This window comes from Drosophila takahashii, chromosome 2L (genome assembly GCF_030179915.1).
Source record: "Drosophila takahashii strain IR98-3 E-12201 chromosome 2L, DtakHiC1v2, whole genome shotgun sequence".
NCBI lineage: Eukaryota > Metazoa > Arthropoda > Insecta > Diptera > Drosophilidae > Drosophila > Drosophila takahashii.
The window spans coordinates 9,089,359-9,113,923 of record NC_091678.1 but is presented as its reverse complement, the minus strand read 5'-3'; the positions used below and the strand labels follow the sequence as shown (position 1 = coordinate 9,113,923).

At 39.5% G+C, this 24,565-nt stretch overlaps 3 protein-coding genes across 10 annotated transcripts in view; 2 read left to right on the top strand and 1 right to left on the bottom strand.

Moving 5' to 3' along the window:
- Positions 1–24,565, bottom strand: part of sick (sickie) — a 186,451-nt gene that overhangs the window by 51,748 nt on the left and 110,138 nt on the right. For 7 of the 8 annotated variants that reach the window (XM_070211921.1, XM_070211930.1, XM_044394877.2 and 4 more), the window contains 3 exons: positions 7,048–7,178; positions 6,111–6,219; positions 4,040–5,596 (listed from right to left, as the gene is read on the bottom strand). In XM_070211921.1, coding sequence (XP_070068022.1) covers positions 4,040–5,596; positions 6,111–6,219; positions 7,048–7,178 — 1,797 coding nt within the window. Of the gene's footprint in view, positions 1–4,039; positions 5,597–6,110; positions 6,220–7,047; positions 7,179–13,558; positions 13,798–20,695; positions 20,940–24,565 lie in introns of those variants that run through there. The other variant, XM_070211925.1, reaches the window with a different exon arrangement.
- LOC108055420 (protein Turandot F-like) lies at positions 753–1,260 on the top strand. Its single transcript, XM_017138749.3, has one exon. The coding sequence runs from the start codon at positions 863–865 to the stop codon at positions 1,139–1,141; it is 279 nt and encodes a 92-aa protein (XP_016994238.3). The 5' UTR covers positions 753–862; the 3' UTR covers positions 1,142–1,260.
- LOC108055381 (protein Turandot F) lies at positions 2,154–2,819 on the top strand. The gene is made up of 2 exons (XM_017138697.3): positions 2,154–2,308; positions 2,374–2,819. The coding sequence occupies exons 1-2, from the start codon at positions 2,274–2,276 to the stop codon at positions 2,663–2,665; spliced, it is 327 nt and encodes a 108-aa protein (XP_016994186.3). The 5' UTR covers positions 2,154–2,273; the 3' UTR covers positions 2,666–2,819.

The window sequence follows — 24,565 nt, the reverse complement described above, 5'->3', positions numbered from 1 at the left end:
CTGTTCCCATTTACAAGAGCTCAGTTCCGCCGCCCATGGTATTGCATTAATTTCACAGATCAAACGCGCTGACAGAACCGCAAGCTAATGAAAATGTGGAAAAGCCTCCGCCAGTTCCCATTTTCATTTTTCATTTCTATTTAATTTCCCATCCCCAGTCTATAAGCGCTTTTTAATGAAATGCGTTGATGTGTGGGCAAGGTCTGCATTTTGACAAGTTCTTGGGGAAATGGGAAAGTAAACTTCTAGAATTTTATTTTATGCTAGAACAGCTGGGCATATAATCTTCTTAAGCAAAATTAAGCAATTGGCTTGTATGTTGACGATCCAAGTGTCTAAAAAATAATTCTAATAAATTAGTTTATGAATTTTAGTTAGGTTCTATTTATCTATGGAGTGAGCAGATAATTGTTTTTTTTTTTTTGCGGAAAGCCATCGATTCTTAGAATTCAAGACTAAAAAATGTTAACCGAGATTCCGTTAATATAAAAATCCGGAAATGTAGATTACAATGTTTCTCGTGAAATTTACAAAAAGCAAATATAATTTACACTCGTTATCTTTTCCACGAAATTAACATTGGCCGCTGCATTCGAAGATGATTAAGTAGCGCTTGAGGACGCTATAAATACTGAGGCCTTGACTGCATCAATTATGAGTTTCTTTCGAACTGTACAAAGCGAAACATCAAGAGTCAACATGAATTCTGCACTGCAATTGAGGTAAGCTATGCTCAAAATTCAAACAAAATTCAGTCGTATAAACATTAAATACTTTCAGCTGCCTTCTGGTCGTTTTGGGTTGCCTTTTGGGAACAGGACAGTGCCAAACTGATGCCGAATTTACCGCTAAGGCCCGTCAAATGATCGCCGTATTTGGCAACCAGTCGGTCGATCGGTACACAAAGGCCCGAAATTTGCCGGCACTGGTTGAATTCCTCGAGAAATACTCCAATCGCATTCAACTGACAGCTCAAGAACGGACAAATGCCAACAATGTTGTGAGGAGGTATAGGGCACAAAGGGCCCAGCAAGTCGATGGAGTTTCGGCCCAGGGAGGATACTGGTTCCTAATACCCATTTTGGCACCCGCCATTGCGGATATTGTGGGAGCCATCGCCAAGGCCCTCGCCAGTTTGTAAGGATCTTACTTACATTGGCAGAATGAATGGGCAAAACACGACTTTTGGAAGTTCTTATGGACATGAAAATGGAAACATTTAGAATTTTATTTTGCATCTTAAGGAGCTGAATGCATAATAAAGACAACTAAAAAGACATATGACTTTTATTTTAATCATCTTTTCTATTTAGCAGATAATTCATTTCTGTGAAGTAATCGATTCCAATCATTTTCTAAGAGATTCCTAGAATTTAGAGGTCAAGCTTAATAAAATTAATTAACCCAAGATTAGGAAGACTGACAATACGGCTAAAAATATAGAAATCCGGAAATGTAGATTGTAATCTAGTATATAAAAGCAATAAGTAACGCTCCTTATGTGTTCCAAGAAATTAACATTAACGTCCATCATCAGAAGATGATAAGGTTCAGCTTGCTATAAGTACAAGGCAATCGAATGCATCTTGTGAGTTTCCATCGAACAGTACAAAGCCAAACATCAAGGTTCAAGACGAATTTCGCATTGAAATTAAGGTAAGCTATGCTCATAATTATTTAAAAACTCATTCGTATAAATATTAAATATTTTCAGCTGCATTCTGGTCGTTTTTGGATGTCTTTTGACAACGGGACACTCCCAAACTAATGATGAATTTACCGCTAAGGCCCGTGAAATGATGGCAATATTTGGCAATCCTTCGGTCGATCAATACACAAAGGCCCGAAATTTGCTGGCACTGGTTGAGTTCCTCGAGAAATACTCCAATCGTCTACAGCTGACAGATCAGGAACGGGCAAATGCCAATAATGTGGTCAGGAGATATAGGGCCCAAGAATCCCAGCTAATCGATGGAGTTCCGGCTCAGGGAGGATTCTGGTTCCTACTACACATTTTTGCTCCCATTATTGGCGAAATTTTGGGAGCCATCACTAAGGCCATTATTGAATAAATCTGAATAATAAAATAAAACTGTATTTATAAGGTGTAAGTAATTACAAACAGGACTTAGTTGCCTGGGGATTTCACAATACTTATACTTTATGAATTTCCTTTCCACATTTCTTTTCACTTTTCATTCGGGTGGGGTGAACAAATACAAATACAGTTTTCGTACTAAATTCAAGGATTTGTTTATAATACCGTACTGAGAATGTCGTTTCCTCACAATTTCACAATTCTAATAGGGTAAGCTTTTCGCAATTACATAAATACAAAACCAATCGATAAATTTACCCCCTACATTTTTTCAGCTGCCTTCTGGTTATCCTGGGATGTCTTTTTGGAGCAGGTCAAGCTCAAAACGATCCTGAATTCACGTATAAAGGCTGTCAAATGCTCGCGATCTTTGGCAACCAATCGGTCGATATAAACACCAAAAACCGAAATTTGCCCGCACTCGTTGAGTTCTATGAGAAGTACTCCAATCGCCTACAACTAAATGCTCAAGAACGTTCTTATGCCAACAATGTGGAGAGGAGATGTAGGACCCATAATCCCAGAGAGTGGATGGTGTGCCTGCTCAGGGAGGATTCTGGCTTGTAATACCTTTGGTCCTTCCCTTTGTGGTGTCGATTGTGGAAGGTATTGCTAAGGCCATCGCCCAGTAATCAAGCTTATCTTCAACTTTAAATATAAAATTATATTTCTTTCATGTAAGCAAACATTTCTGATTTAAAGTCCAGAAAAAATAAAGTTAAATTGGATTTTAAAAAATTTCTGAACAGAATATATTTGGTTTCACTTTCTTTACTACTCTCTATCCCACAATCAACCAGTAAACTCCCAAACTTTTCAGAACAAATAGACTCAAGTGGGTTCGTTCGTATCTATGGGGATTTTCTGGCGGTGTGTTGGTGATTCAATACCTGTGCGAACAGCGTTTCCTGTTGACAGGTGAGCATTGTCGATTGTCAAGTCGCCTGCCATTGACAATTTGTAAATGACATTTGACATGCCGCAGCAAGAGTGGGGATCTGGGATCTGGGACCTGGCAGTCGACATCGAGTGAATTTTATGCAAATTGGCAAATTCTAGCTGTGTCTCTCCGGCTGGCCTTTGTGAAGTGGATACACTTGTGTATCCCGTGTATCCTGCAGGAAGTTGTTATGGTAGTCAAGTGGCTGCCATCGCAATTAACTGCTTCACAGGCCGATGAGAGGTCCTCGACTGACTGACTGGCCAAATTGTGCGTGCCGCGAGGAACCGAAAAAGTGTCAAATGAAATGGAGCCAGCTGAAATGTCACCCGAAACCATTCAAAGTTCACCGAGGCCTGAAGTCAAAGTCGCATTTATTACAGGCAATTCTTCCATTAAAATTCCGCTTTATTGCGTCGAAAGAGCGACAAGCACGCCACATTTACAAAACGCAATGCGGGGTTCATCTTCTTGGAATTGAAAACAACTGTGATACCAGGCGATACTCGAACAACGGCAATTTCTGGTTGACTCATTGGTGTCAGCGGAGGCAACATACCGCCTTAGGAGGCAACTTTTGAGATGACTCATGGAAACTGGCGAGAAAGTGAGTGCTGACCGAAAGAACCACATAGCCAATAAAGGCTCATTATAATCAGGTTGCTGTGGGTGGAGGGAAGAAGAAGGTTTCCTCTTGAATTGTGTGGTTGATGTCTTAAGTTAGCTTGGAATATTTTAGCAGCAAATGCTTCATTACTTTAAAATACTTTATACCTGCCACAAACTAACTTTCTTATAAGCCATTGAGAAGTAAAAATATTTTTAAAGCCTCCCATAGTTTGTAGGTTTTATATAAAGGTTGTTCAGGATATTATCAAAGTAATTCCCAAATTGTATTATATTTTTAATCACAATTATCTAATTTATGGTGATATATTTCCCTGAAATATTTTCCTGAATCCCTTAATAAATTTAAATAAATTAATAAAATATAAACTCACCGTTCTTCGATGGTGGTGGGCAGTTGGGTGCGAGCCCGCATCATGCTGAGGAAGTGTTTGCCATGTGAGATGCCTCCGCTGTGAGATGAACTGGGTCCATTCAGACCACTGCTGCCCTCCGAAAGGTATCCGTTGTCGATGTCGTGGAATCGCGAACCACCTGGAGAGCTGCCCACTCGCAGGGCATCGCCATCGCTGCAATATCCCTGGCCAATGTCCGATTCGCAAAAATCCAGATACGACTGATGCGGATGATGGCCACCCCGTGCTCCTCTCGTCGGCAGGGTCACGTGGGAGTTGTAACCCCTGAGTAGTGGTCTCATGGGTAGGATAGAACTTCCCGAAGATGATGTTTGCGGAGGTGGTGGCAACTGCTCCTCCTTGGACTCATAGATGGTGCCCACAATCTTGGAGGGAATCGTGTGGAACTTGTTCGGCGATGCGGTGGGTGTGTTGGGAGCCGAGTTGACCAGTGGCCTTGGCAAACCCTGTCTTTGTTGGTGATGCTGCTGCTGCTGCGACGTTGGAGAGGCCAGTATATGAGGTCCGGCATTGTACTCCAGCTTTCGAGGAGCACTTAAAGAGGACTTTGGAGGAGGAAGTCGACTACTTCCGTAGATTCCCATGCCCGAGCTGTGCTGCGGAGTGCTGGGCTCACTGAGATAACCGTGCGATGATATGTGGCTCGTTGGCTGACTATTCGCATAGTAGGGAGGTGGTGGCTGTGGCGACTGGAGGATATGATGATGATGTGTGCCGCCCGGTGGCTCAACCACCGGTGGCTGGGATATGTTCGCTGATATGTCGCTGGTTTCGCGTTTCAGCAGGGGCTGACTTGGTTGAACCTCTGCTGCGGGAGGATGGTTAATAGAACTTCCACCCCCCAGAGAGGGCAATTTACTGGTGCCCTTGATGGCGGCAATGGGCTTGGGCAGACTGGGACCGCCACCGCCGGGACTCTGCAGCAGTTGGGGCGCCTTCAAAGAGCTCTTTGAATCCGACTTGGAGTGCAGCGAGGACTTGGAGGCCGTCTTGGGGGTATTCTTCTCCACCACTCCACCCACTATTCCTCGGGCCAAAGAAGACTTCCCGGCTCTTCCCATTGTTGAGCTGCGCGACTCATTGCCCGACTCCTCCTTGTGCAAGGACCTCGCCGGGCTCTTCTCCTTCTTGTCCAGCTTGGTCGCCTTGTTGGTCTGCTCCTTCTTCTGCTGGGCAGCCAGCAGCTTCGACTGCTTCGTCTTGGGCTGCGGCTTCTGCGAACTCACGCTAATACTGGGCGGCTTCAGTTGGGAGCCATGACCGTCGTTCAGACTCAGGCTAGAATCGGAGCGTTCCGAGCGGGCGGAACTGAAGCCCGATGAGGAGGAGGTCCGCTTCGACTGGATCTGCGTTTTGCTGGCCACCGAGGCTGCGTTCACCGCATTCTGCTGCTTCTCCTTGTTGAAGAGCTTCAGCTTGTCCAGCATCGAGTGCTTCTGTGCGGGCGCAGTCTGCGGACTGCTCGGCGAGGGAATGCCGCTCTGGTGGCCACTCTTCACACTCGGCGGTCGGAGGCTGAAAGGATCGGATATCTTGATCATCAGAAAGTAAATAATCCCTAGATATTTTGTGTATTTTTTTTAAATATTACATTTACATAAAAAAAATAACAAGTACTAAAAAAATTCTGTGCAATTAGAAGACCTCTTATTTGCACAAAATCGTATCCCAAGAATTTTTCACACAAAAAAAAAAAAACAAATAAAAAGCCGATATAATTTATCATAAATCAATTATGACAAATTTATGATGCAATCATATCAACATGATATTTAATCATATCATATAAAATACCCAATTTAGTATTTTTTTAACATATAATGTAAAATGAGATAAACATAATTTTCATTCATATCTAAATGATATGAATAGCTTAATCTTTTAAACATATAAAATTGACCAGCTCAAATCAATCTAATCTTTTGTCAATTTTTTTTCTGTTCATAAACTAAAAGTTAATTTTTTTAAATTGGATAATTTAGGAATATTATTATACAATTATAAGGCATCGAAATTAAGTTTTACTTACCTGTTATTGTTTCCGCTCTTGAGACTCTGGATCGTGTGATTGCTGGTGGGCGGACTGTTTGGACGGCTCGAGTTGAAATCACTTCCGCTCTTTCCCAACCCCGGTATCGCTGAAAACAAGAACCACATCGGGGGTTACAGATTGCTTTAAGGAACCGCTTGCTAACCCACTCGATTTCATGAATTTTAGGCGCCCACTTAACAGAAAGAGTCAACCTATAAATCAATGCAAAAGGGCAGCGCGGACGTTAAAGTTAATTAATTGCTTTGCGTGAGGCTGATAACAGATTGGGAGGAGTCGCTGCTCCGAGATTTATGTCCGTCCAGAGACCCGTCGAATATTTGGTATATAAATCATTAAGGACAGTGAAAATGTTCTATAAATATGACCGAGACCGTGACAAAAGCAGAACAAAGTACAAATCGGGTCAAAAATGCAAGACAAAATGTAAACTGAAATTAAAGTAAATATCTTAACTGTTTCTATTTAATTTGTATGCTTTAAGTTTGCATATTTGAGACTCTGAATTCTTTCGCTTTTTTAAGTACTCTCCAGCCTCCTAATTAAATAAAGAATTCAGTTACCTTTTCCACAAATCAACGTCACCTCTTTGTGAAAAAGCGAGTAATTCGGAATTCTAACCCCAAACGGGTCCCCGGGGAGTTTTGATTGCGGAGTACGGGAGATCTCCCCTCCAATGTCAAAATCTCGGTCACAATCCCAACCAGAGAACGCATTCGAAAGGGCTGAGCTAAGTGCAGTCCCTGCTTTTTAGCTTTGAGGGTTGTTTGCTGGGCTGCGGGACCGAAATTTGTTTATTCCCGGTAAACAACGGGGAGGTCGAGGTCCCTCACCTCCCCTAAAGCGCATCGGGGGTTGGTCGAGGGCTTTAAATATTTTTTAATAAATTTCTCACACCCCCGGGAAGGGTACTCACATGGTGTATGGTTCGGTGTGGGCGGCAGAGGACGCACTTTGTCCGGCGGACAGCGACGTTGAACCATCACGGTGGCTGGCAGTGGGATGGAAGTTCCGCCATTGACCTTCGCATAGGCGGGCGCAATTTGTCTGCAATCGGAATGAAAATACATAAAGTTATTAACCGGCATATCATAACAGAAATATGAAATGAATTCACAGAGAATGGTAATACAAATATATGTTTTTTAAATATACAATCTTTTATGGTTTCAATGGCAGACGCCCACGCCTCTCGTTCCACTGTTAATATTTATAGGCAGTCTGCAGTCGCAGATTTGCATGGAGATACTTTTAAAAATAATTCTGCGCTTATAAATTAATGAACGTATGGCTTGCTGTTGCCGCCAAGCCCCTTGGTGCCATAAAAAATAAAAATAAAGAAGAGAAACAACAACGACTTTAAAACGCGGCAATGCAGTAAATTTTTTATGATTCGTGCTCATAAATTTGCATATCTCGTTGATTGTCATACGACAAAGATACTTTTGCTGGCAGACCTGTAAAAAGCGTAGTTAAGTAGCCAATTGAAAATTCGTGATTGGTTGCCAGTCCATAATTGTTCCACAATTACATAAAAAAGTAATTTTATGCGGGACTTAAGGGAAGTATAAGAATGGTTTTGATGGGGATTCTATCTTAACTTTTTTCTTAGCAAACCTTTTCGCAGCCGGGACCCTTAATAAATTACCCAGGCAAACAAAACAATTTTCCAGAGCTTTTCATTCAAGTTTCTTGCGCAATTAGTCATAAGTCTGATTAAGAAGGCAAATTAAGAGGGAAGTATAAAAGCGTATAAAAATACAAAACGCACTAACTTTTAATAAGTCGCGCACATAAAGTTCTGGACGGGATGTCGAGCCAACTGGTAGACAAAGCTGCGAGATACAAATGTATCTTACTTCTGCCACCGCCACACAATTGCTGTTGGCCATTAATAAGTCAGCCGGAAAAAGGCGGAGCACGGGTAACAATTGTATTAAATGCACAAAAAGCAGACAATAAAAACAAAGCTGACAGACAAATGAAGTTGCCGTGGCTCCTACTGCAAATTAAATACGCATGCCAGACTCTAAAAGGATGTTTCCCTTTCGAAGACAATTTTACTTGCCATTTCGCAGACAAACAGCAAGCGAAACTTGGCAAAATCTCACAAAATTACTTTCATATTATTTTATTTGCATTTTATATTGTTCGTCAAGACGTCTGCGGAGTTTGGTTCGCCTTTGTCGACGCGTTTTTTGGAAGGATGTCGATTTTTACCCACACGAGACACCCCTTTCCATGCCTTTAACGTTGAATTGCAAGTGTGGATTGTATTGAAGAAATTGCCAAACACCTTTGCACCTCAATATATACATACTTCTTATACATGGAAAATTTGTATATTATTTGTAAAAGCATCAAGTAATTTTGTAAATTTTTTACCATAATTGTTTCCCTAACATTTTATACTTCGTTTTTTAGTGTTACCTACATATTCTTTTGCCTTATCTTTTAATTTATTTGTATTTTTTTATTATTTATTATAACAGATCTTAATAATCCCCTGAAGCATAGATCCCCTTTTCCTAATGATGGATCTGGACCATTTGTATCCTCCACCTACACAATACTTCTGTAAAACTCCTGTAGCTCCATCTATATCCACAGACTGCTGTTTAGCTTGTTATGAGTGGGAAATGCATTTCGTATCTTTCGGTTGCAATCTCCTCTTTCAGGTGTCGCATGTCAAAAGTGATGCGCCGGGCGCCTCGACATCTCTTTATTTGCTCTTTGCTTTTCCCCCTGCTTTTCGTTTTTGTGCAAATTGAATTTACGTCTTTAGTACGCATTTTTGATTTGTAGCTGGAGATGCGGAGATTTGCACAGATGCAGAACAGAAATGAACAGAAACTGAACGGCGAACAGCTGCCAAATGTCTTTGACCTTTCCTCGCAGACTGAATGAATGGCACGGGTGTGTGTTTCTCATAATAGCTGCCACTGTGGATGGCTGATTCCTCTGGTTCCACTGCCTCTTGGTGGCATTCACCTGTGTTCTACCTTCCCCGGCACACGTACTTCCCCTCTATTCCAGAAACCCACAAGCCCACGCAGTTTTGGACCAGTCACTAAACATTTCCGTATGGCGGGGGAAACGCTGATGGCATCTGTATTTATATATATGAGGTCCTGCTCCACCTGCCTTCCGCCCCTCTAAAAACTTCTCGTCCTGGCTGCCCATTAGTTTGCATTGCATTTCGCTGCTGCTTTGTGTACAATGTATCACTTGAGTTGCATTTGTCATGGCAACAGCTTCTGAAAGCCTGACTCTCATTGGGGAGCCAAGCATTACACTCTAAACAACGGTGATGTCTACACAGAGATAAAATTGTATACATAAAAAAATGTATTTTTATAGAAACTTATAGAAAACTAAAGTATAATGTTGTAATAGATAATCCACATTTCTTTAGATTCATCAATTTATTGAAAATTGATATAATTTACTAAGCTTTGAATAATTTGACTAATTTATATATCTCTTTTTTTACACAATAATCCATATTTATTTGAATATTTTCAGATAATATATAAACAAATAAATCCATAATTATTGAAATTAGTCCAGAAAGGATTTAAACAAATAATAAAATAAATATTAATTGCTTATAAGTATGTTCTATGGTAATTTCTTATGCCTTTATCATTCCTACTGTGGTAGATATTATTCTACCGTTTCTAAATATTTTATAAATATTTTTTAGCAGTGCAATAAAGACGAGAGTGGGGCTACGTTTATGGACATAAGAAGGCTCTGCTGGCTGTTCCTGCTGTGACCATTTTGGGAATCTGCCAGTTGCCTTTTAAGCAGCATCTTTCGCTTTTATTATTGCCTGGCACACATGAGAGTATTGCATGGAGTTTGCCCGTTATGGTTAGAGCTCGATATCCAGCTTGGCCCTTTGGCATTTGAGTTATTTAACAATACACAACCTTCTTCTCTTCATCCGAGAAGATCTCTTCTCCTCCAAATGACTGCACCTCAAGAGCCGCACTTTATGCACCTCTAAAGACTCATCACGTTAGATTGGTTCGGCCAATTTTCACATCCATCTCAACCCAAAAACCCAAAACCCCTTGAACCAAGCTAGTTGAGTTCCCGAGTTGAAGTGGCTTGGCTGTTTTGCCGTTAAGCGCAGAGAATTTTCATAAATTTGCCACAGCAATTAGGCTGGCTACTGCAAGACCGCCAAAGAACCAGGGAACCGAAGAACCAAAGAACCGCTATCCAAAACAAAACCGCATCTATCGGATACATTTTTCAACTTGGACCGCCTGTGCCAGCCTGTCAGCCAAAATCAACAGCCAAGGCCTGTTTGCAATTTATGCGAGTTCGTTTGGCCAAGAAGCCACCACAACTCGGGGCACTCGAGAATAATTTACTTCGTCTTTGGATAGGAGTGCTTTATTTTTACTCCTCGTATCTTTTCGTATTCTTACCCCGACATGGGACTTTTGAGTAGGTGTTGAATGGCTGGTAATAAGCATAATTATACACCATTGATATGGGGAAGGAGTGGCCAGCAAACAGACTCGAATTAACGAGCTATTCACAGAACATCTAAATGAAAATCGATTGGATTTGTTTATTTGGCTTAGCTTCTAATGAAATCACAAACAAATCGTGGGGAGTGCATTTTTCAGAACTGAAATCTTATATGGTTTTAAGAACTTTGTAAACTTGTTTTTATACCCGTTACTCGTAGAGTAAAAGGGTATATTGTATTCGTGCAAAAGTATGTAACAGGTAGAAGGAAGCGTTTCCGACCCCATAAAGTATATATATTCTTGATCAGGATCACTAGCCGAGTCGATCTAGCCATGTCCGTCTGTCCGTCTGTCCGTCTGTCTGTCTGTCCGTCTGTCCGTATGAACGCTGAGATCTCGGAAACTATAGAAGCTAGAAGATTGGCATTTTGCATGCAGATTCTAGGAATTCCTACGCAGCGCAAGTTTGTTTCAAAATGGTGCCACGCCCCCTCTAACGCCCACCATCGCTTATATACGATTTTAAAAATTTTAATATTTTGGAAAAGTAAAAATGCAGTTTTATTGTGTTTATCAATACCTATCGAAATGTAGAAGAAATTTTTCAAATCGGACCATTCGTTAAAAAGTTATGCGTGATCAACGTTTTCTATCTCTATCTCCATCTCCCTCGCACTCCCTTTACCTGAGTAACGGGTATCTGATAGTCGGGGCATCCGACTATAACGTTCCCTCTTGTTTCTTTGTCTTTTGTTTATACACATATCCAGTGTAACTCTTTTTAAAGTAATCATCTCGGGAAAAGTATTCGCGTAGTTCTTCGCTTGAAAAAATATCTTCTGCTGATGAAAGTCTTTTCTTTTTATAGGAGGATGGGGAAACTTTTCGCTCCTGCATTTAGCTCATAATCAACACCGGCTTTGTTCATAACTAAAAGCCATGTCACAATGTCTCCGCCCTCTGAAATGTTGGTAATGCGATACGCCGGAGAACGTGTTCGTTCCTTAAGAACGTGTACCATCATCATCTACATAGTGCCCCCGGAACCCTCGGGAATCCCCTGTCTTTCTGGCCCAAAACAGTACGAGAAAACACAAAACAGAACTACAGCCATATTGTGTTCAACCATTTTCAAGTGCAGACATAAAGTCACGATTTTCAGTTATTAGACGACGGCGCGGCGAAACTTCTCCTCCGGAGACGCATTTTCTCAGCTGCAGCTGCTGCCACAAGAAACAATTAATAGCGTCTGCTAAGATACACCTACCCACTCCGGATCGGCGAACTCAAAGATGTTTCTTCCCAGCCTGCTAATGGCCGTCGTCATCGTTGGACTGCCACCTTTTGTTGGCTGGTTGACATCTTTAAATATGCAGCAGGTTGGCTTACGCCTGTAAACAAGCCGCAAATGGAGAGTGGCCGAGCAAACAGTGGAAATGGAAACGTAAAGTGGGATGAAAGGGCGTCTCGGGGGAAGTACTGGGGGGACGTAAGCCTGCTCTATAGAGAGACCCTCTTCGGCAGCTTCCACACTTGGCCAACTCAAGTGGCAACTTCCACTTCTTTGTGCCAGAGCGTCCAACTCGGTGGGTAGCCTACATAAGTACACTTTTTGCGATTCCAGTGAGTTAGGGGAATCAGCATTATAAGGGAACATTTTTTTGGAACCAACCTTAATCTTGATTTTATTTGAGTACCTCAAGAAAAAGTTCCAAACTCACAATATTTATTCATAACCCAGAAAATATTAATAAAGACAACATCATAAAATCTTCTCATTCGTCGCCAATGATTTCACTTTGTTAAATTTCACTTTCATCTTTTGGATATAGGACATATCCCGCCACTCTAATGACGATATTTATAGCGTCACCAAACATTACACAAAATAGACATTTTCTTCACACCCAGAGCAAAATGCAGCTGACAACATTTTGTGTTTTGTATTTTTGTTTGACGAGTCGAGTCCCAGCAACATATGTATGCCTCGTGCGGGGGTTGTTCAAACAAACAGAATTCTCCAAGGGTTGCACCAGGACTTCTGATAAGTAGCACACACGGGCGCTACGCACTCCGAGATTCCCAGGAATTTCTTCTCTCTCTTTTTCAATTATGCAACTTTGCCAAATGTTTTATTTATTGACTTTGGGAGACGGAAAAGCGGGGCAAGGAGAATGTCACACCATTTTCATCATAACTGAAAGGTTTTTAGATACGGTGGTTGATTTTCAGCATGCGTGTCCTTTTGAAGATTATTTCTAGGGGGTTGGTATATCAGAAATGCACTTTGAAATATTTGAATAGCATATAGGACATGTGAGGCAGCTGAACCCAGGCGATCGCTGGATTATGCAATGCATTTCTTTTGGGGAGAGGGCAACAAACCGAGGGCTCCAGCTGAATTTAGAATTTAGATGCCGTCTGGATGGCAGCCAGAAGTTCTCCATTGAGATCCCAGTACTTTTCAGTACTCTACGATCATTGCGTGTCATCCTCTGTGTCGCTTTCGGCACCTCCAGACATGTGTATAAATATAAGTAAAAAGCCCACAGAGATATAGCAGACTGCGCCGACATTAATTATGAATCCAAAATCTGGAGTGAGCTGGGAAAATTTGCACTTGCCCGCAAACATCTTGGGAACCACAAAATGTCATTTCCATTAGCTCCCCGGAAAAATACTTCTTCTAAAAATATCTCGCTTAGCTTGAGAAAGTATCGTAAATTTGGTGGAACTTTGTTTTCATTTCTATATCCCGGGATATAGATAGAACAGAAGTCGGAGCTGATCGACTTGATTTATTCCGCTGACACTTGGCTCAATTTGAATGTTTTTCGTACGCATGATGACACTCATTAGTGGCCAGAAATGTAAACTGACGTTTTTCCGGGGAAAAAAAAACTTAAATATAAGATGAAAGTTCGATTCGTGGGTTACCTTCTGACATCCGGTGAGTTGGGTAGACTGCGACATTTCCGTGAACTTTTTCCACCATTCGCCGATGAGGATGATGATGCATTACCCATCTTCTTGGGTTGATGTAGATTATCGATAACTTATTTAATTTGGCATTTAGATGCAACTTTGGCACTGAATTAGCTTTGATTTATTTACTTGATTTCTCACATTACGCTTTTGAGTTGTTCATGATTAAGTTTAGGTGTTTATAAAAATATCTATTTATATTCAAAGATATAAATAAATAAGAAATGGCTTTTTAATAGATGCATTTGTTTGTATTAATAGCTCTTAGGTTGCATTCTTTATGGCTTTTTTGTACGAATTTATGAGGGGTCTCAAGACTCTGACATTTTATATGAACATCAAAAGAATAAAGATTGGACTCCCAAAAAATTCTTCATTTAAGAACTCTGTTTCTAAAAATATTATAAAAAAATTCTACATTTAAGAACTCTGTTCCTAAAAATATTCCCTCTAGTATTAGGAAGAAATAACTCAATTTCCTTCCACTTCTTTTCATTACTCGCGTTTAATTACATAAACACACCATTTTCACACTAATTATAAGCTCAGATATCCTGATATCCAGACTGTTTACTCTGTGTAATTAGTTTGCAATTATGTGGGGGATGCTGGAATACAAGTACAAATGGACTCGAATCAGACAAAATGTCTGGTCGCAACGCCCCCGAGTCAAATACAGGGCGAAAAGGGAAAAAATAATCCATTTCGGGATGACGATGACCAAAGCGAAATATTTGCGCAGCACTTTGATCTTAACCCAAAAACAAATGGGGGTTGCTTTTGGGGGAACGCACAAACTTAATGCAATTAAATGAACATATTTGCAACTTCCGTGCAAGACAAACCAAACCAGACGGACCGACATTTGTTTTTGATGTATGACTGCCGATGCGGCTAATCGAGAAGAGCCCAGAAAAATCCAAAATAAATGGGGTAGATTGTTCTATATCCTATATCCTTTTCCAGAATTAAGCAGATTTCCTGCTCTTTTTGCTGGTTCTCGGCAGGAAAATCAATAACTTCAATTACAAGGATGGAAAGCTGAAGAAACAGGGAAAAATATTGCGTGTAAATAATACGCACGTGTGCGTGACACGTGAGTGGGTGGCAGCTGCACCCACCCACTGAGAAGCCTTCGTACTTATTTTTTAGGAATTTTTCAAGTGCCTGCTAAATGCTCGCAAAGTGGTCATATTTTCACAGCACCCCAGAAGCTGCGAGGGTGCGAAGTTCATGCTTAATCAATTTGTCGTAAAATGTAATGGACAAGAAAGGGCTGGATTCGATTCGATAAATGTAACAGGGGATTCATTCGACACGTGTACGGGGATTGTCAGTTATTCTCCTTCGACTCTGACTTATGGGCACATATTTCTGATTTATTGAAAGTTTGCAGCGGTTGCGTAATCACACTGTCACAGCCACAATTACGACAATCAGAACTTCGATGGAAAACCCGGACTAGGCCAGACCCAAAAGCACTCGACTTGAGCTGAGTCCCCCGACTGACTGCATAATTTCCATAAATTGTTGCAAATTGCTGTTTGTTGTTTGTCACTCAAGTCTGGGCCCAAAGAGCTCGACAAGGCGAAGATGTGGAACAGGAAGTTAAGCGGGCATCTCGTCTATACAAATCCATGAATAGTACTCGTGAATAGCAGGGGTGTCTTGGCAGGCTGAATAAATTGCTGGAGTGGAAACGATGTGCTCACAAGACCTTTGACCCAAGATGACTTGGTTTTTAGCGGATAGAAAAAAGGTGAGGAAAAAGGTTTCAAAGTTAATCAGTTCTAAACGAATGAAATAATATCTCAAGATAAAAATTTCCAAGTAAAGAATCCAATTTCTGAGCACTTAAACCCTTCAGCATCGTTGACATTCTTATTACGTTGCCCATAATATAATTTCCACTTCTGTAAGCGATTCCCATCTCCTTTGCCACCCTTCGTAATCACCGATAACTAATCGTTCGATTTGAGAAATATCACGTACCAAACTCGCAGCGCAACTTTTTTGACACACTTAAAATGCCGACGGCCGACAGTTCAGCTGGGGAAACTTTCGAGAGGAAGGACAAACTGATGTTCTTATCAGAGCATTGCACTTTTCGCACACTGCATAAAAAGTGGCCAAGTCGTTTGCCCAGGTCTTATCTCATGCCGACACATAGGAGGCCCGAGGGGCGCTGCTAGGAATTATTAAAATCGGTTTTAGAAAATGCATTTTGCATAGTGCCCCGAGCGGGGCAGAACTGGAAATTGACGTTTAGTCACGTACAATGGTGCCCACAACTTGGCCGAAGGAGAATAATTTAATATGCGGCAAAGAAGTGGCAAAAAGTTGTTGAAAGAGACACGCATACAGATAAACCAATATATGTAAAACACTGAGAGAAATGTTTTGATTTTAGAATTTCAATAAAAATCTATTATATACAATTTATATTGGGAACGAAAAATTATAAAGTATGCAATGAAAATTAAATTAGACTTCCAAACGAACAAAAATTCGTTTAAAAAAATGTATTTAACTTAATAAAAATTCGACTGAAATGAAATATTAAGAAAAATATTTATATTATTAATACATAATTGTTTAAAATTTTAATTTGAATTTATAGTGTTATTTTTATACCCTTGCAGAGGGTATTATGATTTCAGTCAGAAGTTTGCAACGCAGTGAAGGAGACGTTTCCGACCCCATAAAGTATATATATTCTTGATCAGCATCACTAGACGAGTCGATCTAGCCATGTCCGTCTGTCCGTCTGTCCGTCTGACCGTCTGTCCGTCTGTCCGTCTGTCTGTTTCTACGCAAACTAGTCTCTCAGTTTTTGAGCTATCGGGATGAAACTTTCCCAAAAGTCTTCTTTCTATTGCAGGTAGTATATATGTCGGAGCCGACCGGATCGGACAACTATATCTTATAGCTCCCATAGGAACAATCGGAAAAAAAAAACTTTTAAAAATTCTAACTTCGGTGTTTTTTGAAATATTACCTTCTACTTTTGGGGATGTTATTTTTTTAATATTTCTGAATTTCGAATTAATTATTTAAAAAATCGGACTACTATATCATATAGCTGCCATAGGAACGATCGGAAAATTAATGGAAAAGTAATAGGAAATAAATTCTAGCTTCTTTGGTTTTTGTTGTATTATCTTCTACTCTAGAATATGACTCTTTTTAAATATTTCCGAATTTCAATTTTAATTTTATCGAAATCGGACGACTATATCATATAGCTGCCATAGGAACGATCGGAAAATTAATGGAAAAGTAATAGGAAATAAATTCTAGCTTCTTTGGTTTTTATTGTATTATCTTCTACTCTAGGATATGACTCTTTTTAAATATTTCCGAATTTCAATTTTAATTTAATCAAAATCGGACGACTATATCATATAGCTGCCATAGGAACGATCGGAAAATTAATGGAAAAGTAATAGGAAATAAATTCTAGCTTCTTTGGTTTTTATTGTATTATCTTCTACTCTAGGATATGACTCTTTTTAAATAATTCCGAATTTCAATTTTAATTTGATCAAAATCGGACGACTATATCATATAGCTGTCATAGGAACCATCGGAAAATTAATGATAAATATTAGAAAATTGAACATTTTTGCGATTTGTTAATTAATAGGAATGATCTGCAAGGGTATATAAGCTTCGGCTGGCCGAAGCTAGCTTCCTTTCTTGTTATATATTTTTTCAGTGGATGCATACAAAAGTGGCCCAAGGAAGTGATATCGTCACGAACACCATGCTTCAAAAGACGAAGAGAGCGCGGGTGGTAATTGGTGGGTTAGTTTTGGGGATAGCTTTACGTTAGAATACGAATTTGAAAGGAAGTTCACACAGAAAATTAATGGATCTCAGGAACGAATGGTTTAACTTGGCCATTGTTGTTACTGGACAAACCCCGCTGCAGTGGAGTTTGTGGCCCATTTGGCTTGTCTTTGTCCCGAAGCGTCTCGAAACATAAATCTAACAATGCTAGCGTTCAATCACTCCTATAGGAGTATGTTCCCCGGGTTTTTCGAAACTCCAACGTGGCGCTACGAGCACATGCAGTGCATATCAAACCGAACTTCGTCTTTGGCTTTAACAAATAAATTCTGGCGAGATTTATGGCAAAAAGCCCGCCCCCAAGCCGCCGCAATCCCCTCTTAACTGGCATAAAAAAATACTTCCATCTAAATATAAACAAAAGGCAAAGGCATAAAATGAAGGGGCGAGCGGATTGGGGGAGTGGGAAACAAATTTAAAACGTGCAAATGCACGTGCTGCTCCAAATTTTCGTAAAGCCAGCTGAGCAGCGGTGAGGGGTAAGTATTATAGGATGGGGATTTGGGGAAAGATGGGGGGTTGCCTTTTGCGCTCCAGCGAACAGTGGGGACCAAAACAAAAATAGACAAGTTTATGGAGCAGAAATCAACTTGAAAGAGTCTTTTAGCTTCCGCTTAAATATACAAAAGTGGAAAAAGCGAATGAAAAACAAAGGGAAAAAGATAAAAGTTTTGGAGAGTGTCACAACTTTGCGATACCCTCGTTTTCTTTTTAGTTTACGAGCACTGCACTTTTGGGGACAGCCAATAAATCTATTTTACAACTTGCCAAAGAACGTGAAAAACATTAAAAGCAAACCCATATTTCAAACATTTATAGTTGTTTTAGAAACTAGTTGACTAAACCGTAAACCTTGTTCAATTTAGAATTTTTTATTATCTGAGTTTTACACCTTTTTACTATAAGTATACTCTCAAAAAAACTTACTACTCTCTTTTTTGCCTTTCTCTAACCCTAATATCTTCTATCACTCCCCAATTGCTGGGTATCCAAAAGGAAACCTGAAGACAAAAGCGTTTTTCTTTCTATATGTCAAAGCAAATCAACAATTTGTCACGGCATTTTGCATTGAATGGCTGCAAGAGGAATGACAGGAAGCGGGGCAAAGTTGGGTAGGGTGAACGGATTTATTCGAATCTCGCTCTTTTTGGGCAACTCAAAATGACATTTGTTTTCCGACTATTTTACCCCTTCCCAACTCCAATTAACTGCTTGAAAGGGCCGCCCAGCGATCGGTGTGCGAGGTGTGGCCCACATCTTGCATTTAAATCGGAAAAATATAAATATTTCATAATCGTTCGAGTGTCTTTTGAAGTTCCAATTGACATTTCCGTGAGCTGTCGGGGATCTTGATTCTTCGCTCCGCTGGCCAATTGAAAAGGCGACAAGAAACGCATAAAGATAATCAATTTTTCTGAACGAAAGGCTTGGGTGGTCTTTTTGAAGTTAAGCGAAAGAGGAATGCAACGTTTCCAAACTTAAGGGGTACATATATGGCTTTTAAATTGTCAAACAATTTGCATAAAATTTTAATAGTTTACTGTGCAAGGAAAAGGCAAAGTAATTGAGGAGTTTTGCACAAGTTGAGTGAATTTTAAATTCACTTTCATAAATAGACTTAAATAAGATATAATTCTTGAAAACTCTCTATAATTTATGCCAACAGCCTCGTCATGGAAACTCGCTTAATTGTCATCGCAACCACAAGGAGTTTAACCCATCTACCCCCTGGCCATTATCATTATCATAATTAAATCATTAGCGTAACGCTGCCATCAGCTAATAATACACATTTCTCCCTCGACTGTCAGCTACCTCGAGTTATTCACACGCTTTGCCCCGAGATATTGTACCCCTATCATTAGCTGAAGATTTGGATGGAGGAGGAACTCTTGCGGCTCTCAGGGCTCCCTGAACAATTGATTTTACTTGTTTGATAATTTGACAGCTTGCTTTCTGATATCTCGAATTTCGATTCGATTTTGATTTCGTTTTCGATTTGGCTTCTGTGAGGGTTGCTGAAGCCAGAAATCAGAAGCTAGTTCGAGTTCAATGCTCCCCCACAGAAGGATTTTGACAGCGCCTGTTACCCGCCTGTCAGATTCTTGGCTTGTCAGTTTGTCAGATGTCAGAGACAGAGGAGCATTGGAAAATTGTAAATTGAAAATCCCCGACATAGCTGCTTGCTCTCGGTAACCATAATTAGCTGGAATCCCAAATATGGCCATCTCCTTATGCGAGGAAGCATAATCCTTTCGGTCGCAGCTGCTACTTGAAATTTAAATTAAATTAAAGAAGCAGGGGAACACGCTTTGAGAAGTCCAAAGAGCCAACCGATTCGAGGCGGTGATTAATTGAAGACACGCGCCTCAAGACCCAAAAAACAAAAACCGGTTAACAACCAGTCATCAGACCCTGCAACTTCTGCAGCAGCAGCATCTGTGATCCAAGCCGATGACAATGAAGATTAGCACCCCGAATCTTGGTTAGATTCCCCTTCTATTGTCTGCGACTAATTACCGTTGGGTTCTAAATTAAAGCCAACTTCCATTTTCTCTGGAAAGTCTGGCGGCTTTGGAGCCACTCAAATGGAAAGGTGGTAAATTAGGGTGAAATTGACTGATAAAAGTTCCGATAAAATGTGCCCTTTACTAAACGATGTTGTGGTTGGATAAGCCCAAAGTTGGGATAGTAATCTAGCTTAAACAAAGCTCGGACAAAATGTATATAAACTTTGGTTAAACATAAATCAAAGGGACTGTAACGCGTTTCATTACAAAAATTCATGGGAAAAACAGTAATAACAAATACAAAAGGTATTTAGAATTTTTAATAAATTTCCCTTTTAAAGGGAATGCAATACTATCGAATTTCACATAACATTCTCCTTAGTTAGTCAAAGTTAAGCGCAGTCTCATTAATGTAATTAAAGCGCTTTTTTGTTCTCCAAACTTTTTGTCCCCAAAGGACCAAAGACACAAAAACCACTCTTCCAGGTTTTAAATAACGCACGACTCTTATCTAGGATATATAAAACATCCTGACCGCCGGTCCGTGGAGACAAAATCGTCTGGTCTGGCAATTTTTTGGGTTCTGTTTGGTTTGTCTGCCGTAAGCCTTTTAATTTGTGTGCAGTGCGATAAGGCGATAATTATGGAGCCTGGCTAAGGAGTCTGAGGATAATGCTGACGGTGGTTTAAAAGCCATAAAGTATGCAACAGCCGGTTGAAAACAAACTTTGTATAAAAATGTTTTAAAATTCCCAAGTAAATTTCCCGAAAATCTATCACTTTGCACATTAACTTTATTTTGGCACTGTTGAACGATGCTTGTCGTTAATAAATTTTATTCACACACTCCTCGATTTGCCGCCATTTATTTATGCGAGTGGCACGCGTCGCTGAAAACCGGCGAAACAAAACAAAACAATCCGAAAAAGCCACACGAAAATCTTCCGCGTCCGTCGACGCAACAAATTCAAGCGACCGAAGTGAACTGTTTATGGTAGCTTCAAAAACTCGCTTTTGCCGGGGATTTTCTTTCCATTCGGGTGGAAAACACGAACCAACCTCGTGCTCTTTGAATTCTCTTCGACAGAAACACAACATTTTGTCCCATGTACAGAGACAACCACCCTCACAATATTTGGACTTTTAATGTCACCACAAGTAAATAACCAATAAAACAATATTTAAGGATCATTGTTTTTTAATATTTGTTCTATTAAAATTTTAATTTTTTTCTTGAATTATCAATTTTTGTTATTAAAGGCTGTGTTTAAAATTCCGCCTCAAGAAAAGGGATACAATTTTTTGAATTTTTTCTTCAAAACATTTTTATTTTAGTTTATAAATTTTTTGATATTTACAAATAATATATTTATTTAGATTATCTTTTCGTTAAGCAACAGGAACAAAATAAAAGGATGTGTAAGAGAGTTTGTTTGAGAGAGAAAAGAGCGAGCCAAAGAGCCGGTAACTTACAATTTTACACCGCAACATGTTCGATGTTACACTTTAAAAAAATGTGTGTATCCTAAGAAATTGCACATGATTTGGGGACAAAGGTATGTAATACAAATTGGAGAAAAAATTAACATAGAAATAAAAAATTTTAATTTGCTTTTGCTTTCAAGTTTATCTTCTAAATATGAAAAATGGAAATAAGTTAAGAAAAAATCAATAAATAATTTTATTATTTTAAGCGAACTCTAATTTTATGAGTTTCAATTGATCCCAAGTCTCGTTTCTCGAGGTGCACTGAATCACTGGATACGTTTGTCTTGTTTGCTTGTTGGTTTGCTGCATTCGGCTGGTCTAAAAATACTTGGCACTTGCACTTCTGAGGAGGAGGATGTGGACGGAGGGGTCCCCGCCGAAGTTCAATGCACATGCCCCAGCTGCTGGGGGTCAACCGAATGGCGAACGAGACCAATTAAGCTGCTCCAAGTTATTGTTGGCCAGCAAACAAATCGCCGCAATTTAACAAAGTAAGCAATTATAGCAAATAGTTTCGTGTCACATAAACCGTCGCAGGAGGATGGTGGAGGCAGAGGGGACTGGACTGGCAGAAAGTAAAATTGTTTAATCATTGAGCTTAATTTCAATCGGGAAACTCGTTTGACTCTAAGCCGATCAGGCGCACACTCAACTTGTTAGATCTAGTTTACGACGCCGGTTGTTGTGTTTTTAGTTTTACCCTAATAAAAAAGGAAATGGGAATGGCTTACACTTTCAGATATTTTTTGATAGATTGGTAGATATTCATACAAAATACATACAATTTTGGGTTAAGTTTTTCAATAAATTCATGTATTTTGAAATAGTTGTTTAGCAAACTACCTAAAAATATTGATAAAAGCATCTCAAACATTTTAGGAATATTAAAAATAATTATTTTATTTTTTTACAATTATTCGTAATAGTTTTTTGTTTGTATGTTTTAATAGCATATTGAAAAAAAAATAATCTTTTATCGAGAGTATTTCATCATCGGCTTGTTTTTGATAACTAACATTGACACTTTTTTCTTTATTATTTTCTTTTTAACGGCCTGAAGTTTAAGGCCACTGCAAGCTGGGCAGCGTGTCGAAATATGATTGCAATTACTTGGCATGTGCGTTGTAGCCCGAAATCGCAATGATTGAACGGCCAAACGAGTTTCAGATTGAAAGTGTGCGGTGGAGTTTGCCACTATAATTGAAGTTGGGTTTTAGTGTGCTCGCGAGAAGTGGGCGGCAAAGAAAGTGGCTGAATGCGATTAAGTTGTTGCAGACAGCTGAATAAAAAAGGTGCAAAGTCTTGAACTGACTAGATTGGAGCTCAAACCAGGGACCGTAAATAATCATTATTTGAGATTTTTATTTTAAAAGGCATACTGAGGTTTTTACATATTTTAATCAACAATTTAACTGGTTTTTATGCACTTATAGACATGAACAAATAACAGTTAATTTGCTTTCCAGATTTGTTGAAATGCATATACTTTGTGGACAAGAGTAAAAAGAACATAATTTTTGACGTTTAAAACAAAATATCACAGTAGTCTTTTTAAAATAAAAATCTCAAATAATGATTATTTACGGTCCCTGGCTCAAACTGATTTCAAATTGAATTTATTGTGTAGATATTATCTTGGAAAGCCATTCGAGTTCACGTAATTGTCACGATTAGATTGAGGTTTAAATTTTTTGAGTGATTTAGTAAGTAAATGTTAATAGAGTAAAATTAGAGGAATTTAATTCTTAACTAAAATCTAAATTTTAATAAGAATTTCATCAAAACTGAAAATAAGTTCTTATTCAACTTTAGTTTCTTAAACTCCTGTACAACTTTCTCCCTTGAAGTTGTTAGAAACACAATCAGTTTTAAAAAACAACATGTATACCCTCTGCCACTCTGAAAACAAAACTAAAACTAGACCCAATAAATCTTTGTTTGGACAAATCCAAAAAGCATGAAAGCCTTTCGCCTGAGTTGCCGCACACAACATACGGATATAACCAGATGTAGCTCCAGTCTGACTGCTCCACAAAGCCCCCCTTCTAATGCCATTAAGCCCCTGCTCCAAAAACACTAAGCATGCATTTTATTGCCTTTTGTCGTTCTCCGGGGAACTTTCCGGGCGGCGAGGAGCTCAGCCGGGCACTTTATCATTTCAATGGCAAACGGCGGACACTGCAATGTTTACTTTTCATTTTATATAGTCTGTCCCCGGAATCCGCCGCCTGATACCACCCCCCACATTGTTCACTTGCCCGTCTATCCAATTGTTCAACGGTTCGTCTATGCAAATATTTTTATTTGCCTTCTGGTTATGGTTGTCCAGCTAGGACAAGCCACAAAAAAAATCTGTTGGAAATTCTTTACATATCCGCTGACAATGAGAAAAACTGAATGCAAAAAATGTGACTTATTAAATTGCAAAAAAAACTATTCGACTTTCAGCTATAAAGCTACAATATATAAAACAGTAAAATAAATATATATTTTATATTTCAAAATTATTTAGCATGAATAATAATCATTTATTAAAATATATTATGATAAAAGCTAAACATAAGCTGTATAAATTGTACGAATTTTCCATTATAGGTTTAATGATTAAAATTAGAACTAATGAAGAATTAGAAATAAACCAAAAACTGCTGACAGCTGCTAATTATCTCCTTTCTGAAGGATAACCGTTATCTAAGTTTTATATTTTGCACAGGCCGCCACTTTCCACTGGCTTAGTTTTTCTCTTTTATCTTTCGGGGAAATTCGCAAGCCTTAGTCATCAGCATAATCAAGTACTTCAAATAGTTAATGTTCCCGGGGGAGTTAATTACCCGAGTATTTAGCATATAATTATGGAGTTCACCTGTTTTCATCTCGGTCCGTCCGTCTCTTATTTTTCCACCCAATACCCCACCCGGGAAAAGGTCCCTTGAGGGCAGGACAAACTTCATGCTCCGCCCACGGGCAATTCAATTTTCCTTTACGACCAGACAACAACAACAGCAACAGAGGGGAAAACTGTTGGAAAAAGTAATCATCGTTGCAATTGTTTCACATTTTTCACAGAGCGACGCAGAGGGGAAGATGAATGCCGGCTTTGATGATGACG